The sequence below is a fragment of the Carcharodon carcharias genome, chromosome 7 (genome assembly GCF_017639515.1).
Source record: "Carcharodon carcharias isolate sCarCar2 chromosome 7, sCarCar2.pri, whole genome shotgun sequence".
Taxonomy (NCBI): domain Eukaryota; kingdom Metazoa; phylum Chordata; class Chondrichthyes; order Lamniformes; family Lamnidae; genus Carcharodon; species Carcharodon carcharias.
This window is the reverse complement of record NC_054473.1, coordinates 187073583-187089321: the sequence shown is the minus strand read 5'-3', so window position 1 is coordinate 187089321 and position 15739 is coordinate 187073583. Positions and strand designations below refer to the sequence as shown.

At 44.1% G+C, this 15739-nt stretch overlaps 1 protein-coding gene across 3 annotated transcripts in view; it reads left to right on the top strand.

Annotated features, from left to right (window-relative positions):
* The window catches only part of LOC121279700 (granule associated Rac and RHOG effector protein 1-like), a 214588-nt gene that overhangs the window by 188395 nt on the left and 10454 nt on the right, over positions 1 to 15739 (top strand). For all 3 annotated transcript variants that reach the window (XM_041190944.1, XM_041190943.1, XM_041190942.1), the window contains 3 exons: positions 9166 to 9321; positions 11093 to 11190; positions 14760 to 14885. In XM_041190944.1, the coding sequence (XP_041046878.1) occupies positions 9166 to 9321; positions 11093 to 11190; positions 14760 to 14885 (380 nt within the window). The remainder of the gene's footprint in view (positions 1 to 9165; positions 9322 to 11092; positions 11191 to 14759; positions 14886 to 15739) is intronic.

The following is a 15739-nucleotide window of genomic DNA, read 5'->3' as shown; positions in this document are numbered from 1 at the left end:
GACAAGGGTGTTAGCTCCGATTATTCTTTGTAGACTGAAACCACTTCCCAATGTGTTCCTGGCTGCCAAGGTTGGTGAATGACCCACCTGAAGGTGAATGAGTGGCCTGAGACTGGAATCTGAGCAACCTCCTTGACTGTTCCACCATTCAATGAGTCTAACCTGATAATTCTCAATTCCACTTTCCTGCCTTTTCTCCATAACCCGATTCCCTTACTGATTAAAAATTTGTCTACCTCAGTCTTAAATATACTTAATGACCCAGCATCTATAGCCCTCTGCGGTAAAGAATTCCACAGATTGACCTCTGAGAGAAGAAATTCCTCCTCATCTCTGTTTTAAATGGGAGATCCCTTACTCTGAGATTATGCCCTCTGGTCCTAGACTCTCCCATAAGGGGAAACAACCTCTCAGCATCTACCCAGTCAAGCCCCCTAAGAATCTTATATGTTTCAATAAGGTCGCTTCTCATTCTTCTAAACTCCAGTGAGTACAAGCCCAACCTACTCAACCTCTCCTCATTAGAAAATCACTCTATACCCAGGATCAACCTAGTGAACCTTCTCTGGACTGCCTCCAATGCCAGTATATCTCTCCTTAGGTAAGAGGACCAAAACTGTTCACAGTATTCTAGGTGAGGTCTAACCAGTGCCTTGTATAGTTTTAGCAAAACTTCCTTATTTTTATACTCCATTCTCTTTGAAATAAAGGCCAGCGTTCCATTTGAAGCCTGTGGGACTGCCCTGTAGTACGTCATCTTTCATTAGCTGTAAGCGAGTGTTGTTGACTTTGATAGCTGGGACCTCAGACGGTAGTACAGGATGTATGCCAAGATAATAGTCTAGCTTCACAAAAGCAAAATATGGCAGATTCTGGATATCTGAAATAGTCAACTAGCTTATTTGAATCAGTGTACAGTGCCAGTGAATCGATCAGTGAATCCAGGACTTCACATCTAATCTTTGCATTGTGGGTGTTAGTTTACATGATTCATGTGACGCAGAGTGTGAGATGAACATTGAGATGTTTTACTGTTATGTAACAAGCACAATAATTTGAGTGAAACTTAATTTTCTATCTTAAAATTAGCGGAAGCAAAATACATAATTCAGCAGCTTGTACCCTGTGTCAGAGGTGGTGGGTTCTGGTGTCATTGTTTCTGCTTTACTTATTGACAGTAAACAGGGCTATTGTTCATTCACAGCATGTGACCTACCGGAATACTTACTGCTTATGATGTAAGTGTGCAGAAGGTGTGCCTCTGACATAGAATCAACTCCTTGTGCTGGGTTTGAGAACAAATAACTGGAGAATCCTAGAAATGTTATAACTGCATTTCACTATTAAGAAGGATGCATTTGTAGTGATGCATTCACAAGATTCTTTAAGGAAGTGCTCTACAGTTATTGTGAAAGCAATGGATTCATTAATAAGTGGAATAGAAACATTCGGTTGCTGGGTTATTCCAGAGGAAGTTGGATCGTTTTTGATGAATAGGAACTGAAGAGCTGAAGAAGAGTGTATGTGAAATTTCTTTTCCATTTTGGGACTGGCTGGTTTGATAATGATGCTTCTTCTGGACCTGTGTTCCTATACCTGACCTTTATTATTGCTCGTGCATGTGGTTCTACAGGCTTCAAACTTCCTCCAGTACCTGACACAATGACCAGTGTTGATGTGTGAGCTTTGCCGGCTGTTTGACTCTGGGAAGCATCACAGCTGAGCCCAAGCCTGCCCCTGCACAACATTCACATACACACTTCCATCGGGGGGGGGTCACTGGATAGTCATGAGAAACAAACACAGGTCGGCTTTCCTACTCTTTGACACTGAGGCCAATTCTAACACCCACTACTGGCCCTCTGCCTGCAGTCTGTTAATTTGCATCAGTTTGTACACCTCAACCATTCCTTGGATAGTAAATTTATGATGCGGCAATGCTACACCAGCTCTTGAAGGGTTAATTAAATTGACAGTTTGAGTTTTTTTGTAAATGGAGAGTTGATCCCAAGCATGTGACGTACTTAGGCTGAAATGACTATAGTTCTTGACAGCTGCTTGTATCAAATGCATTTGGTTCAGGCTGTGTGTGTGCGTCTGTGTGTGTGCGTCTGTGTGTGTGCGTCTGTGTGTGTGCGTCTGTGTGTGTGCGTCTGTGTGTGTGCGTCTGTGTGTGTGCGTCTGTGTGTGTGTGTGTGTGTGTGTGTGTGTGTGTGTGCGCGCGTCTGTGTGTGTGTGTGTGTGTGTGTGTTCACAGATGTGACAGAAGGTTTTGATTATATAAAATTTGCCTTTCAACACGTTGGTATTTTGAAAGTGCAGCGACATTCCCTTCAAGCTGGTAATTTCCTTTGAGACTTGGAGCTGTCGTCATTACAATGCTTCTGTGTTTCGAAGTGTCCCTACGGTAATGCCTGGTGAATGTCTGTGATAGGTTGGATTTTACTAGCCCCATTGTTTTTACTTCCTGATGTCAGAGTGCTTTAATTCCCGTCAAGAACTTTCGAGTGATATGGTGGCTGAAATAATGTATTTCATATGAAATAACGCTGTACAGGAGACAGGAAAGGGGTGGGGAACGTGAGCAGCTGAGGGAAGAGTACTCCAGTGCCTGTGAAACCGTGTTTCCCCTCACTCAGCATTTTTGCAGTGTTGCCTAATAGAAGCCCTGAACTATCCTCAGGTGTGGCTGCAGTGACACTATTCTAATAGAAAGCACTTGCATAAGCTTGCATGCTATGGGTAATTGTACATCGTTTGTTTATATTTACTGAACAAACATGTACTACTATTCAGTCGCCAAGAAAGTAAGCACAAGAAATAGCAGCTAAAGTAGGGCATTCGGCCCTTTGAGTCTGCTCCATCATTCAATAAGATAATGACTGATCTACCTCAATTCCACCTTGCTGCACTGTCCCAAACATTAAACACTGTTCAAAAACACTCTCAAACTCTGCTTTTCATCTTACCATTTTGCCAACAATCACACAAAAAGGTTAACATACAAATTGTATACAAATATTGGGATGACAAACGCTCATCAAATGGTTATAGCACTGCAGAGGCCATTTGGCCTGTCGTGCCTGTGCTAGCCATCCGCAAGAGCAGTGCACCTAGTCCCCATTCCCCTGTCTTTTCCCCAGAGCTCTGCAAATTTTTCCTCTTCAGGTAATTACCCAATTTCCTTTTGAAAACCGTGATTGAATTGGCCTGCACCCCACTCACAGGCAATGCATTCCAGATCCTAACCACTCGGTGTGTGAAAAAGTTTTTTCTCATGTTGCCATTGCTTATTTTGCCAGTTACTGTAAATCTGTGTCCTCTGGTTCTCGATCCTTCCACCAATGGGAACAATTTCTCCCTATCCACTCTGCCCTGACCCCTCATGTTTTTGAACATTTCAATCAAATTTCCTCTCAACCTCCTCAAAGGAGAATAGCCTCCGCTTCTCCAGTCTTTCTATTTAACTGAAGTTTCTCAGCCCTGGAACAATTCTCATGAATCTTTTCTGCACCCTCTCTAATGGCTTCACATCCTGCTTGAAGTATGGTGCTCAGAACTGGATGCAGTACTCCAGTTGAGGCCACACCAGTGTTTTGTACAGAAACTTTATCATAATTTCCTAGCTTTTTGTACTCTATGCCCCTATTTATAAAACCCCAGGATCCCGTTTGGTTTTTTAAGCACGCTCTCAACTTCTCCTGCCATCTTCAATGATTTGGGCACATATACACCCAGGTCCCCCTGCTCCTGCACCTCCTTTAGAATTGCACCCTTTATTTTGTATTGTGTCTCTGCATTCTTCCTAACAAAATGAACCACTTCAAACTTTGCATTAAATTTCATCTGCCACTTGTCCACCCATTCCACCAACTTGCCTTGCCTGTGTCCTTTTGAAGTTCTACACTATCCTCCTCATGGTTCATTATACTTTCAAGTTTCGTATCATCCAAAAATTTTGAAATTGTGCCCTCTGCAGCAAGGTCTAGTTCATTAATCTAAATCAAGAAGAGCAGGTGCCCTAACAGATTCCTGGGGAACCCCACTATAAAGCTTCCTCCAATATGAAAATCAAACATTTACCACTACTCTGCTTCCTGTCACTCAGCCAATTTTGTATCCATTTTGCTGTGCCCCTTTTATTCGATGAGCTATTACTTTGCTCACAAGTCTGTTGTGCAGCACTTTATCAAATGCATTTTGGAAGTCCATGTGCATCACATCAACCTCATTACCCGCATCTACTCTCTCTGTTACCTCATCAAAAAACTAAAGCAAATTAGTTAAACACGACTTGCCCTTAAATCTGTGCAAACCTTCATTTGCCCAAGTAACTGTTAATTTTGTCCCAAGTTCTAGTTTCTAAGAGTTTTCCCATGACTGAGATTAAACTGACTGGCCTGTGGTCACTTGGCTTATCCTTACACCCTTTTTTGAATGACCATTCACTTATAACATCGCACTTTGACATTTTTTTCTCTTTTCTCAAAAGTGGTCCTGCTGACTTCCTCTACTGCTTTCTGCTGTTGGTCTTCGACCCTGCTCTCTCTCTCAGGCCCGCTCTGAGGGTCTCTGGCACTCTTCTCTCTCAGATTTGTCCTGAGGGCCTCCAACATGGTCCTCTCTCAGGCTCTCCTTGTGGGCCTCCAGCACTGTTCTCTATCACACTTTACCCTCCCCATCTAACCCTATGCCAACTCTGTCAACCCATGCCCCCCACCTACCCCTCATACCCTCCATGCCACTTCTATAGCCATTCAGTGCACAATGGGCAGACCTCTGGAGCTATGTGGAGATGAAAAAAATAAATTTCTAACAATCCAGCACCAGCACACACTTGATCGTGAAAAAACTCCAACTCACAAAGTGTATTTTAAAATTCTCAAGTGGTTAATCTCTCATGAAAACAAACTTCACATCAATGACGGCTAATCCTTTAATAGTCTATTTAAGATGTCAATCAAACTATGAACTTCAAACACCCCGATGAGACAATTGTAGCTTTTGAAACTCAGCCAAGCATTCATCATGACAACCTACAGAAAATGTCAGCAAAAACTGTATTGAAATTGCATGACCAGATGCAGCTTTTTTTTCCTAACCCTGCAACTCTCAATCAAAGCAGTTCCTCAGAGTTCTTTCTATGACAGCTGTTTTTTTTTAAGGTTTAAAAAGTGAGGCATTTAAAAATCTTCAGATGACCAAGGCCGTGTCAGAAATGCAATAAGCCACATCTGGATTTCCAGTTGCCTGTAATATGCAGTGTAAAAAGAGGCTATTGGGTCCACTGATCAACGTTCCACACAATCCTCCTCCTGCCCTACTTTATGATGTTATGGCTAATGTACTGGACAACATTGTTTTGGGAAACAAGAGAAAGAGTCATAAACATGGACATTTTAATGAAAGTTATTGGACAGCAAGTCAGCTAGGTTTTGGATGCTGGTTGTGGGGAGGGGGTTGACAGGACAAAAGTTCCATCAGCAGAGAAATCCAAAAATCTTGCAGTTCTGCAAGTGCTTTAATTTATAAAAGTGTTAGGTCTTAGTTGCAAGGTTACATCCTTGTGATTTGTTTGAATGTGTGAAATCTAGCTGTTCAGTGATGCATTTGGAAGAGTAATCACTTATTTTCTGCTGAGCTTTGTAAGGATACTTGACTTGAGTATTGCTGAAAAAATATTCATTTATACAATATATAACATACCTATAAATATATTTTGTAATTATAAATATATTCAATATATCCATATGCTGGGCCAATACTTTGCAAACAGAAAGGCCTTGTGTCTTTTTCAACTAAACAAAAGCTTAGGGGGAACAGCCATACCTTGGTGCATTCCCCTGGCAATGCCTTGATCGGTCAGAGTTGCCTTGCCGGTTTTGAATTTAAACAAAAGCTTGAGGGTTAACTGTTCCCTGCTGCATTCTCCATGGCAACACCTCGACAAATCAGAGTGCACTTGCCAAGCAATCAGCACCCTCTTCTTCTGCAGTATAAATTGTTGTTCCCTTTGAAGTTTGGTATTCTTGCAATTCTGTACTGATGAGTGCAAGACGAAAAGCTTCAATTGCATGTCTGTCTTTTCAGCAATATGCAATACCAAGCAACAATTTGAGACTTGACTCCTTCAGACATATGAGTAGGGGGAGGGTGGTCATCATTTCAATGGCCTTGCATCTTTGCTCACAATTCTCATCAGCTCCCCTCAACACCAGAGTACCATTTGGCCCCTATTTTGCCATTAAATTAGATTGTGGTTGATCTTTTGTCAGTCCTATTTATCCCTCAATATCCTCGACTAATAAAAATCTGTCATTCTCAGCCTTGAAAGCTCTGACTGACCCTTAGCATCCTCAGCTTTTTGGGGGAGTGTTCAAAGATTTCCACTACCCTTTGTGTGAAAAAAGTGCCTCCTGAATGGTTGAGCTCAAATTTTAAGGCTATTTCCCTTGTTCTGGACTGTCATACCAGAGGAAATAGTTTTTCTCCATCTACCTTAGCGAACCCTTCCGTTAGTTTAAACACCTTGATTAGATCACCACCTCAACCATCTAAATTTATATTAATATTACTAACCAAGGCTATGCAACCTGTCATAATTTACCTCTTTTAGCCCCAGTATCATTCTGATAAATCAACACTCTCCTTCCTGAAGTGTGATGCCCAGAACTGAAGGCCGTGCTCTGGGTGGATCCATGCTGAGGCACGAGAACACTAAAATTTAAAAAAATCCTCTGGCACCGCCCCTATCTTAGGAGGATTCGAAAATTGTGGTCAGCCCCTCCACAATTTCTACCCTTCGTTCCCTCAGCAACTAGGATGCATTCTAACTGAACCAGATGACTTATCCCTTTAAATGCCACCTCTTTATCTATTGTTACCTTGTCCACCAACCTGCTTGTTTGCAGCAACTTTGGCAAAGTTGTGTTGGTAAGTATTGCGTGAATTCTTATTCTGTGCCTCAACCATGTCTTTTGCATCCACTAATAGTCTTAATGCTAGTTTCAATGGGCCTGAACTTTTGTGGAGTGACAATCGGAGTCGGATTGCCACTCTGCTCTTACTGTCTTACCTTCAAATTCTTTTGATCCTTTCTTGCCCGACCTTCCGCCTCAGGCTGGGTGAGAACTGTGTAGCGCATTCCTGAGGGCTTAAGGGTCAGACTCAAGGATGCAATGCCCCTTTTTTACGGCACAGGCTGCCCTAAATCAGCTGAGTTTAAAGATCCAGCCACTTTGAAGCCAGGAGAAGGTAGGTTTGTCAGGTAATTGAGTAGAATTTGGTGGCTAGGGGTTGAGGGAGTGGACCGTCATGGGGTGTTGGGTAGTTGGAGGGGTGGGCAGTCGGCAGGTTGTGAGGGAGGGGCGAGCTTTTGGGGGAGCCTGTGGTGGGGGATGGTGAGAGTCCTTTGGGGGTGCGGATAGTCAGGATGGGGGGTAGGGTGGGTATGAACAATAATTTAAGATAATTTACAAAAAATAAACAGGTGAGATGAGGATAATTTTTTTTATGCAGTGAGTTGTTATGATCTGGAATGCACTGGCTGAAATGGTGGTGGAAGCAGATTCAATTGTAACTTTCAAAAGGAAAGTACTTGAAAAAGATTTGTGTGGCTATAGGAGTGGAGTTAATTGAATAGACCTTTCAAGAGCCAGCACAGGCTGAGTGGACTGAATGGCCTCCACTTGTGCCATATGACTCCCTAAACAAAGGCGTTTTGTGGGCCAGATCCTCTCCAGCTGGAGAAGCTTAGGCCACAGAGGGACTAGGAGTGTAAATATAAACTTTAAATAGAGTGTGATATTCCTGTGAGGGAACATATGAAGGAAAGTTCTGGTGAACTGCAGTGTAAATGAATGGAAAAAGGATGATTCATTCTAAGTGCATGGGAATTCACTGATCAAAGCATGCTGGAGATGTTTGTGGTCAGCCAAGTGGTTTGGTTGTGTGATTAATGGTCAGATTAATGGATGTTGTGCAGCTCCCCCTGCACCTTATTTTCCACTGGTCCCCAGGACTGACAACAACATGATTTTTTAAAAACAAGTTTTTATTGTGCTCTTGTGGGACTTCTGTTTATGTGGACTATTGCACCTTAGCATTGTAGACAGAAGTCTGATATGTTACACAAACTCTGCACCACAAGGAACAAATGGTTTTTGTTTTAATATTCTTTAGTAAGATTCCTATGTGAGATTGGGTGTATTGCTCACAAATGGGCAGGAGTGGGGGAGATCATTTGGCTCAAAGTACCTCGTCTAGCTGGAAGAAAACTATAACCACCCCTTCTCTCTCAGTTACTACATCCAGCTGTTTTTTTTAAGTGATGCCAGGGATTTTGTCTCGACTACTCTACGCAATGTCTGGTCCGTTATAATTCTCTTCCATCAGCCCTAAATTTACCTTTCACAACTTATGAACTGTTCTCACAGTTTGGTTTGCAGTCGTGTTCTAGATTTGTCCCATTTACCTTGTGTTGCTCTGTAAGGTGCCGTCTTAAATCACCTTCTACAAGGCTGAAACGCCTGGGTTTTTCCAATCATTCCTCACAGTTTAGTGCCCTGATGTTAGGCATCAATTGCTTGCACTGGCCCCACGGTTTGAACATTTCTCATGTTGTGGTGACTAGAACTGGACACGGTCCTCGGAAATGCAGTTTGATCAGAGCACTGACAAAAATGTGAACTTTTATGAATGCAATGTATAGTTTATTACTCAGTAATGCTGTAGGGTAACTGGTGTGAAAGAAAAGGAAGTGATCCCTTTAGAAGAACGATTACAGTAGTGGTCTATAAGTTAACACTTTGATATGCTGAAGAACCCAAGTCAGGGGCTGAGCTGCAAGTGCGGAGCACTGTTGCCCCTGCAAAGAGCAAGGAAGGACAAAGGTGAATGGAGATAAAGGTTCCGTTAGCCCAACTAGGATTTCAAAAGTCTGCAGGTTATCAAGTGAGGCGGGTAGCGCCACTGTATAAGGAAATGATTCACAGCTCCGTAGACGGTCCCATCTCATCTACTCTTCAAGTCTACCTTGTGTTTTCACAAGCCCGCTCTATTTTTCTCCTTAAACCGTAAGGGTTAATATCAAGTGGGGGAGATTTGTTTTAACGCACAGCTGTTATATGGAAAGCTCACATGGGCTTCGTTTGCTACCCCTTGCAGCAAGCAATGGTGCAGCTCATCAAGGAGGCAGCTGGACAGAATGAAGTCTCCCCGCGAGATGAGTCTCCGACAGAGATCCTCAATCAGGTCTGCCCATCCACCTGGCGCGGTGCCTGCAAAACTGCTGTGCAGTTGCTGTTTGGACAGGCAGGATTGGTAAGTGACTGCAGCTTCATTCTGTTACACTGGTACTGGAAGTGAAACGCCATGGAAATGCACCAATTCCCAATCCATAGCCCAGTGGCTGCATTGGGCAGCAGCTGTGCCACGGAGTGGCTGGGTGAGGGTTTACAACTGGATTCACCCATTCACTGTATTCTGATCTTAACCGGGCACCTGGTTAATAATCTTTGGATTGTTACCTGAGCCACGTGCAAGTTGGCATAGGGCAAATAGTGCCATGAGCTGTTGAATCCTCTTGACCAGGTCTCAGTTTAGCATCTCACGTGGAAAACATCACCTCTGACAATGCAACACTCCCTCAGTGCTGCACTGAAGTGTCAGCCTAGATTATATTCTCAAGACTGCAGAATGCAGTTGAACCCGCAGCTTGATGATCCAGAAGTGAAAGTGATAACCAGTGAGCCAAATTTGAAACCCATAAAGATTCCCTCACGAAACAAGTCTGCACCTTCTCCTTAATGTAAGTAAGCCAAAAGCACAAAGTACTCGAGTTTCAACTGTTTAAATTCAATTAGCTGAGTCTTGCACCAGACAAAACAGTTTATCATAGCCTGTAAAAAGTTAACATGTTTTCTGAATTCCCCCATTATCAACATCCTGGGAGGGTTACCATTGACCAGAAACTGAACTGGATTAACTATATAAATACTGTGGCGACAAGAACAGTTCAGAGGCTAGGATGAGTGCAACTCCCAACAACATGCAAGAAGCTTGACACCATCCAGGACACAGCAGCCCACTTGATTGGCACCCTTTCCGCAAACATTGCCTTCAGTGTCACTGGATCAAAATCCTGCAACTCCCTCCCTAACAGCATTTTGGGTGTACCTACACCACATGGACTACAACAGTTCAAGAAAGCAGCTTATCACCACTTTCTCGAGGGCAATTAGAGATGGGCAATAAATGCTGGCCTAGCCAGCGATGCCCATATCCCATGAATGAATTTTAAAAAGGGCATTTAGCTCTCTCCCAGGCATTCAGTGATGCTCTGACACGAGTCCCCATTGACTCCTCTTCCTGCACAATCCGTTGTCATTAGCAATGTCCCCTTTCAAATTTAGTAGTTGTGTGCGGTCAGTTTTTTTCAGTGTGATGTCCTTTTAAGTTTAGCAGTCACACATTAAGTGGCATTTATCACAAAACCAGGCCTGCGCAGTACCTCCCAGGCTGCTGCTTGGCTGCGCAGCTTAGCCGGAATATTGGGTGTTAGTCATTGCCCATCTGCCTGAACCAGTTTATTCAGTAACCAGATGAGCCATGCACAGCAAGAGGGCTCCTGAATTTGAACTCCAGTCTGCCTGGATTATTTGGTCAATGCTGAGCCAGGCTTGGCAGGTGCCTAAATTTACAGGTTAACAGAAGCACTATAAGTAGCCTTGAAGTCTCTGAGTTAAGCAGGGGAGACAGCAATCCAGGTCTTTGCACTATCTAAATATCCTTAACCAGCAGTGTGTCTGCGCATGTATGTGTGCATGTGCGTGCACTAGCTGACAATAGGATGAGCTTTTCCCCACTCCACACTCTAGTCAACACAGATTGATTACTTGGATGGGATGACCAGCACTTTTAATCCAGGAAGGTCAGTGTCTTTAGAGAAGTGGGAGGAGAGAGTAATTGGTGATGGAGAGTCACTTGTGCAGAACTTAGTCAGTCAAATGGGATTTAATTCCCTGACAGACAGGAGTGGCCAGTGATAGGAGTGGTGTTGAACTGATATTGTCGTCTTGTTTGGAACCGTCAGGTGGTGGTGGACACAGCGCAAATCGAGAATAAAGAAGCTTACGCCCCACAGATCAGCCTGGAGGGCTCCAGGATCTTGGTTCAGGTTCCTTCAACATGGTAAGTGTAATTGTTTTTAAGGGACATGATGGAAGTGATCCCTGACTTGTCCATCTGACGGGGACAGCGAGCAGAATTGAGTCCTTTGGCTATTGGTTCACAGCTAACTGCTGCCATGATGATTATTTTGGTGTGTGCTCATCTTGGGAGCAGAACACTTTCCACTTTGGGCTTAGTGTCTGCATCAGACAGCCTTAGGCCATGTGCAGCATTGGTTAGCTGTGAAGGAAAACTCCCACTACACTATCCCAGCCACATGCTTCAGTCTCAGAAGGAGCAGTTCCTAGGTCAATAATCCTGTGGTTTCTTAGTGAGATTGTTAAAGGGAGGTCTGTTGGTCTGTACCCCCGGATTGCATTTGAGACTCCTTTCACAGTCACTGGGGAGAGGAGTCTTTCATCCAGTCCATATGGGTTAGATATAACAGATCTTGGAGCTGACACTCCTCCCTGCATGCAAAGTTTCTGGCTTAAGGGTAGTGTACTTGCTGATGAATGTTTGAACTTTCTAACATTGACTGTGAATAGAATGATGAGGTCCCAGCTGCAGTTACACTGTATGAGCATGTAACTGGGATATGTGATTTTCTTTCTGGGCCTATTCACTACTCTCCATATTGACATAGACTGAGAATTGAATCATTACACAGATGGTGCTAATAAAAGGGATCAGTGGTTTGTTTATTACATTTTGTGGATTGTAACGTTTCTGATTTCAATATGTTGCACCACTTAGAATTTTATTTGAGTTTTGATGAGTCCTTATTTGCTCCAATTTTCTATATCTCCAAAACTAACAAATTATTTTTTTCTCCGTCTTGTCTTCCCCCTGAAGGCTAGGATTTGCGCTGGGGTTGGGGTCAACGTTCCCTCATTTTTATTTGGAGTGCCAGGTTAATTTATTTATATGAGTTGCTCCGCTAAACTTGGTTGTGTGGCTGTGCGCAAATAATTTAAAAGGACCGACTCCTGTGCAGCCTTTGGAGGTCTTTTGTGCTGCTATGTGGCTACGCAGCTTAGAAGGAATACTGGACAGGAAATGTCCTCACAGGTGGCTAAAGTTGATCAGTGTGTGTTGGTGCACATATACAAGCCTGATCAGTGAACCCCTTAACTGTAATTTTCTCTCAATGTGGATTGAACTAATTCAGACTATTAAGATAGAATCATAAATTATATTGCTCTTTAGTGTTTACAATTTGATATGACTTGAGGCTATTATGTAATTATGTGCTGTAAATGCTACTGTTTAAGCCCTTAAGTTTGCATGAAATTCCTTTGCTGCTGTAATAGAGGAGTTAACCCTTTTAAAACAAGTAGGTTAACACCTCAGCAGGGCTAGCAGCATCTGTGAGAGAGAAACAGTTAATGTTTTGAGTCCAGTATGACTCTTCGGAACTCAAGAAGAGAGTCATATTGGACTCAAAACGTTAACTCTGTTTTTTCTCTCCACAGATGCTGCCAGACCTGCTGAATTTTGCTGCCGCTTTTTGTTTTTATTTTGGATCTCCAGCACCTGCAGTATTTTGCTTTTATTTTAGGTTAGCACCACCATTTAAATATTGATTTCATATTGATGTGTCAAGTGTTTGTAAGCCAATATTATGGAGAGTAATTTCTAAGTCGATTACATGAGCAGTGCTTTTGGACTGTATGTGAAAGGTGCCAACACACCAGCCCTGTGTAAGTGTGGTTTTAAGTTGATAGTGGCAGCTCTTTCAAATCCCCCAAGTATTTTGCACCCATCAAACAGCGGTGGCTTAGGCACATTCGCAGGATGGAAGACTGATGTATACCCAAGGATTTTTTGTTAGGGTAGGAAGCTGGAGCGAGTAGGATGCCCCAAACTTCACTTCAGAGATACTAGGGAGTGTGACGTGAAGGCCCTTAATATCGATCCTCACATCTTGGAGACACTAGCTAATGACAGAGGGAAATGGTGACATCACCTGTGGGCCAGCGTGTGTCACCATGGTGATCAATGGCTCGAGCGGCTTGACAACTGGTGGCAACACTGAAAACTTAACAACCCACAGTACCCGATGACAGCTTCATGTGCGGCACTTGTGGCAGAACCTGCCTCTCTCAGATTGGTTTCTTCAGCCATCAGCAAAAGTGCACAATATAAAGCTACCCCATCCCCAACGGCTTTGACTTGCTACATGCTCATCATCTTGTGGAGGTGAAAGGATGCTGACAAAATGGCAGTTCCTTCACATGCAGTGATAAGTCGCAGGTTAATGCCTGTGAATCTCAGTTGTGCCTTGGGGGTGTTGCAAAGGAAATCATCCTGCACCAGGAAGAAACACTTGCATTTATATATTGCAGTGTTCTTCATTGCAAGGCCCATGAGCCACTGGCGGCTCCCATCGACGTTCAGTGCAGCTTCCTGCCAGGTCGTGTAGTGCTGCTAGAGCAGAGCTTGGCACCTCCAACCAGGGCCCGGAGAGCAGAGTGTATGGTGGTCCCAGGGAGGAGAGGCTGGCTGCGAGGTTAGGGAGTGCCCTGCTGCGTTGCAGAGCCCCAGGTTGTGGATGGGAAGGAAGAGGTTGACAGCTGTGTGTGTGCGAGGGAGAGCGCGTGTGTGCGAGGGAGAGCGTGTGTGTACATGTGTGCGGGAGATCCATTTATATCCAGGAAATGATGTCAGGAGTGAGCCGATCCTGACAGCCGCCTCCACCCGGTGAGGCGCCATCTGGCATTTCGATGCGGTTGGCTACTGGAAGTGTCCAAGGGGCATCCGCCATTGCAGTAGCATGTGGCATACAGGAGGGTGTCACCAGCTCACCCAGTGAGAGGCACATTCTGCAGGTAAATCCCTCACCCTAGCACTGAGGCAAGGCCAGGTCAGTCAGTCCACTTCAAGCTGCATTCCCCCAAAAGGAACAATGTATTCTGCTTTTCGATTAATGTCCTTTCTTCCTTTGTGTTATCACAAGCAGGAGCGAATCAGGCAGTGACCTCCACTGTGGTAGTCAATGTAGCTCTCACATTGCAACTATTTTGCTAAAGTGGCCCTTGCTTGAAAACTAGATATAATGCCTTTCATGACCTTGGGACGCCCCAAAGTACTCAATTAAGTACCTTTGAAGTGCAGTCACTGTTGTATTGTGCATCCTACAAAGAGCAATGAGGTAATGGTCTAATTAAATAGTTTTAGAGATGCTGGTTCAAGGATAAATACGAACCTGGACACTGGGACAACACCCTTGCATTTATTTGAATAGTACCATTGAAAGTTTTATGTCCACCTGAGAGGGCAGATGGGATCTCAATTTAACATCTCATCCGAAAGATGGCAGTGCTCCCTCAGTACCGCACCAGGGGTGTCAGCCTAAATTATGCGCTCAAGTCTCTGCAGTGGGACCTGTACCCGTGATCTTCTGACTCGGAGCCAGAGCCGACACTTTTATATGTAAAAACCAGCTAGTTGATTGTGACTGCTACCTCTGGATTAGGTAGACACTGTTAGGAAGGTGTACAGTGCAGAGACATCAAAGAATTAGCGGAGGTGGGGTGGAAATGTCATTGTGTTTCTCACTCTCATCCTTTTTTTTTAACAACCCCAAGGTGTTTGAAGGAGGATCCTGCCACCATGTCTCTGTTACAGAGATGTCTGGACCCTGAGAAAACACTCGGGCTGGTGGATGTGTTATACACAGCGGTTTTTGACTTGTCCAGGTGGAAAGAGAGAAGGTACAGTACTGAACACGTCCAGCAGTTAGAACTTGAGAACCCTTAAGAATAGAGAGAGCTTGTTAACCCCTGCAAGTGCATTCCTTTTCACAGCCCAGCCTCACCCTCACCCTCTTCCTATAACCTCTAGATCCCTTCTTTCTACATCAGGGGTGGGTAAGCTTTTTCTTATCAAGGGCCTTTCATACATAGGCAAAATCAGTTGCTCAAGGATCTCGGGCCTCACTCTCTCTCCAAGGCCTGGGCCTCTAGTGACTGCGGCCAAGGGTCAGGCATCAAAACATGGCGGTGGCTGGCCCAGAGTGCAGCACGCTGAGGGCCGGGGAAATCTCACCGCAAGCCGGATAAAAAAGAGCAACAGGCCTGGGGTTCCCTGCCCTGCTGTGCAGAGAATTGGCAGCACGGCCATTCAGCCGAACCAGTCTTTGTTAGTGTTTGACCCCACAAGCACAGAGATCCTGATCTCAAGTGTCTGATCTCAACAATCCCTGTTGCCGCGAATCTTTTATTCCCCCAACCCCACAGTTTTGATAAGGTCTCACACAAGAGGTTAGTAAACATAATTAGAGCACATGGGATTGGGGGTAATATACTGGTGTGGATTGGGAATTGGTTAACGGACAAAAAACAGAATAGGAATAAATGGGTCATTCTCAGGTTGGCAGGCTGTGACTTGTGGAGTACCACAAGGATCAGTGTTTGGGCCCCAGCTATTCACAATCTATATCAATGATTTGAATATGGGGACCAAATGTTATATTTCCAAACTTGCTGATGAGACAAAACTAGGTGGGAATGTGAGGGTGATACAAAGAGGCTTCAAGGGGATTTAGACAGGCCAAGTGAGTGGGTAG